This window comes from Lipotes vexillifer, unplaced genomic scaffold (assembly GCF_000442215.2).
Source record: "Lipotes vexillifer unplaced genomic scaffold, Lipotes_vexillifer_v1.1 scaffold988, whole genome shotgun sequence".
In the NCBI taxonomy this organism is placed as follows: Eukaryota; Metazoa; Chordata; class Mammalia; order Artiodactyla; family Lipotidae; genus Lipotes; species Lipotes vexillifer.
This window is the reverse complement of record NW_006797916.1, coordinates 427633-431648: the sequence shown is the minus strand read 5'-3', so window position 1 is coordinate 431648 and position 4016 is coordinate 427633. Positions and strand designations below refer to the sequence as shown.

At 61.8% G+C, this 4016-nt stretch overlaps 1 protein-coding gene across 1 annotated transcript in view; it reads left to right on the top strand.

Moving 5' to 3' along the window:
• The window catches only part of HDAC4 (histone deacetylase 4), a 221648-nt gene that overhangs the window by 170091 nt on the left and 47541 nt on the right, over nucleotides 1–4016 (top strand). The window contains 1 exon segment of the mRNA XM_007469941.1: nucleotides 889–1075. Within this exon segment, the coding sequence (XP_007470003.1) occupies nucleotides 889–1075 (187 nt within the window).

The window sequence follows — 4016 nt, the reverse complement described above, 5'->3', positions numbered from 1 at the left end:
GGGAGGGGGGGAGGGGGGGGGGGGCCTGTCCGGCTTCAGCCGAGGGGCTGTGGCCTCCCTGCTTCCGAGCCCTAGAGCCTCATCCGGCGGAGGCCCTTTGGTTTGCAAACTTCCCGCTTTAGGGCCTTTTGGCATTTTCTCACAGAAGTCCGTTCTTCACATGGAAGATAACTTCTGTGAAAAAGAAGTTTTTAAAGTGTGTGTTTAACTCACCCACTTTTACTCTGGTTATTTTTGGCTAAAGTGGGGTCCGGGGTATTGCCGTCTGGGTCCAGGCCTCAGAGAGGTGCACCCACACCCCCCCGGCCCTGACGCCCAGACCGCTGGGCCCTGGCCGTCTCTGCCTCAGCCGTCCTTTCCGTCCTGGCATGAGGACGTGTGAGACCAGGAGAGGGAAGAGGTCAGGGATGGAGAGGAAGTCGCATTTCCGGCCGTGATGTGCTTTTCACCCAAGTTTCTGGCGTGCAGACCAAGTGGCCCTGGTCGAAACCAGACCGGCCGGGAGTGCTGTTGAGCCCCGTCGGCGTGGCTTCCTTCCTGCGCCAGTGCCTTTCTTCACACCTCCGAGCCCCGCCCCGAGCACCCTCTGCCTGGCCGCCCCTGCCTCCCTGGGTGCCACCTCCTCAGGGACCCCCCGCGGCCCCCAGGCTGGGCCGGCCCTCCCTGTCAGCCCTGACCGGGCTCGCCGGGCGTCTCCGCTGATGGCCTGTCTTTCCACGGGGATGTCCGGTCTGGTCGGGGCCAGTGCAGGCTGTCCACCCGGTGCCACCCGAGGGCCAAGGGCTGGGTGGATGAGCGACTTGGAAGAAGGGGACACACGTAGCCCTCCAGCCAGGGGCAGGAGCTGCCTGGAAGCAACAAAAATGGCTCTTGTCTCCTCTCCCCCAGCAAGCCCTCCTCCTGGAGCAGCAACGGGTCCACCAGCTGAGGAGCTACCAGGCGTCGATGGAGGCGGCCGGCATCCCCGTGTCCTTTGGCAGCCACCGGCCTCTGTCCCGGGCGCAGTCCTCCCCCGCGTCCGCCACCTTCCCCATGTCTGTGCAGGAGCCCCCGACCAAGCCGCGGTTCACCACAGGTAACGTGGGGAGGCGGGTCGGGGCTGTGGCCCGGGCAGACGTGAGGGGGCGGGAGGCGCCACTGCGGGGCCTGCGCGGGCCAGAGGGTGCAGCTCAGCACCCCCAGCCACCTGCAGGGCTCACGTCCCTCACACCTGGCCCAACCTTCGCCCTCGGCTTAGCCCAGGCTGGGGGCACCGGATGGAGTGCTCCCTGGGGCTCCCCTCACCCCATTCTGTGACCCTGGGGCTCTGTCCTGAGCCCAGAAGCCCGCCTTCTCTTCCCTGGAGAATCATAGTCTCCAGAGAACAGCCCGTCCGCGGGCCTGCGCGGGCCGGGCGGCTTCCTGTCCACGGTCAGCAGGGCAGTGAACTTGCCCCTTCACATCCTTCCCGACCTCGAACGGAGCGCTCGGCCAGGACCTCGCCTGTGAGGCCCAGGTGACCCCGTGCAGTGTTTGCACATCGCCTGAGAGCAGGGCTCGGCCAACCCTGGACGCTTGCTCTCTGCACCAAGCTGTCCTCCACCTGTGCTGCGTCACCGCCCTGCCCGGCCGGGGAGAAGTCTGCGGGCAGGACCATCTGCCTCCGCCTGAAAGGCGCTCCCCGCAAGTCAGGGCTGAGAACTGTAGCCAAGTGAGGCGTCCACCAGGGTCTGAGGCACTGGCCTCGCTGTCGGGCCGAGGCTGCTCTCGGGGCAGCCTCCACCCTGCCCTATCCCGCCTGGGACTGGAGGGTGGCCGGGATAGCACCTCACACTGTTCTCATCTAACTCATTGGTTATTTCTTCTCAGTGGCATGTTAAGGTAAAGTTATCTAAATACACAACGGTTTCATCCTCCTCCAAACAGTTCTCATAAAACGCCCTGTTTTTCTGCACACTGGGATGTGCAGACATGGCCATGTTCTCTCTGTCAGGTCTCAGAAGGATACTGCTCACATTCAGAGAAAAGTTTCATAGTCAATATATCCAAAAGTTAAGTTCTTGTTTTTCAGAAAGAAAACCAGAAAACTGCCAAGTATCGCAAATAGAATCAGCAGGTGACTCTTTTTAAAAGTGTGAGTCCCTGGCCATTGGCTGAGGTAGGTCCATTGTTAGAAGGGCGCAGCTCCCATGACAGACCCCAGGACCACAGTGGAAACGCTCCCGTGTCAGATGTGCCCCCTGGGTGGTCAGCGGTCCCGCCAGGGAGCCTGCGGGCCGGCATGACGTCACCAGCAGTGGCCCGGCCGGTGGACCCTGCTCTGTTGATGGACCTCCTTAGTTTGTCTTCATTATCACTTTTTTTAAAATGTATAAAACAGTGCATATTCACTGTAAGAAAGCACACATGGGACTTCCCTGGCGGTCCAGTGGCTAAGACACCGCACTCCCAAGGCAGGGGCCCTGGGTTCTATCCCCGGTCAGGGAACTAAGATCCCACGTGCCGCAACTAAGAACCGGCGCTGCCAAATAAATACTTAAGAAAAAAAAAGCACACATGATGGAAACCTGAGAAGCTAGCCCCAAGGTGCCCCAACCTTGCCCCCCGGAGGAGCCATTGTCGGCGTTCAGGTCACATCTCCTGGGTTGTTTCTGCGCGTAGCCAGACGGACAGGTAGACACAGACATTGAGCATTTTATGAAGCCAGGACTCTGGGGGGGTCTGCACTGCTGTCGGCCATTCTTGGCGTCTTCCGAGCCCACGCGCGTCTGCCCAGCACGCTGGCCGCTCCCCGCTCACTCTGCAGACCGGCTCTGCTGCCGTTTCCCGTCTGTGAAAGGGGATGACAGTGGCATCACCTTGAAGTTCCTGGCCTCGTGGCCAGTAAACGTCAGGAGGCGATTTTATCACCACGACGACGCTGTGGAGGGGCCGGTGACCGTGTCGTGGCGCTGATGGGCCTCTGGGCTGTGCACACACATACGTCCGTGCCGTCCACGTAGACGTGTGTGTGCATCTGTTACGCACTACCAGGCACACCCTGGACTGTAAACCTGCCCCTGTCCTGCTGCTTTTTCACCAGAAGTCCAACCCCACTCTCCGCCGCCCCACCGCTCAGTTTTGCTGGTGGACCCAGAATCCCTCCAGTGCAAGGGGACTGACTCCCATTAGCCCAACTCCTAGGAGACTGAGCGGGGAGGCTCGGGCACTGCCGTGTCCAGCTGGACCTGTAGGAAAAGGCTCACCTTGAAGCTCGGCCCCCCGGAGGCTGGTGCTAATGCCTCCACTTGGCAGCCTCAGACATGGAGAAGGAGCGGCCGTGGGCCCCCGACTCTGCGGCCCCTGCTCTTCACCCGGCGCTCCCCCGCTTCTCCACCTGAACGAGCAGGTGTTAGTGACAGGTGCCGGTGGCTGCCAGGGCATCCACCCACCCAGCCACCTTCCCACTGTCCCAACCCTGGGAGACCAGGTGTGTGACTGTGCTGTGTCGGGGACAACAGGGCCCCGTCATGGCAGATGTCACCAGGGGCTGACTCCCCCCCTCCAGGAGGGGCACGGCACGGGGTGGGGGGGGCTCCTGGTGGAAGCTGAAGGTGGCCACACCCACCCGCCCCCCCTCCCCTTTCTCCAGACATGCAAGTCCTACCACCTTCCACGCAGCTGCCAAGTGACATCAGTCACTTTGATCAGCTGGAAGGGCCACCGCTTCCCTGTGGCGGAGCCCAGGCTGCCGCACTTCCCTCCTGAGGGTGACCCCACCGCTGGGCCGGCTCTGTGCTGGGCACAGGCTTGAACAGCTTCCAGCGCTGTCCCAAGTGGAGAGTACAGAGCTGGGGAGTGAGTGCGAGTTCCTGGACTCCGCCATTTACGTCCGTTTCTAGGGTGATCTTAAATGCGCTTGCGTCCGTGTGTGTGTGCGAGCGTGTATGTGAGCTCCACTCACCGGTCCAGCTGCTCTGCAAGGTTCTGAGGGCAGAACTGAGCCTTCTGGGCCCCGAGAACCTTGGACGCATCTCAGTCCACAAGGTTGAACCGCT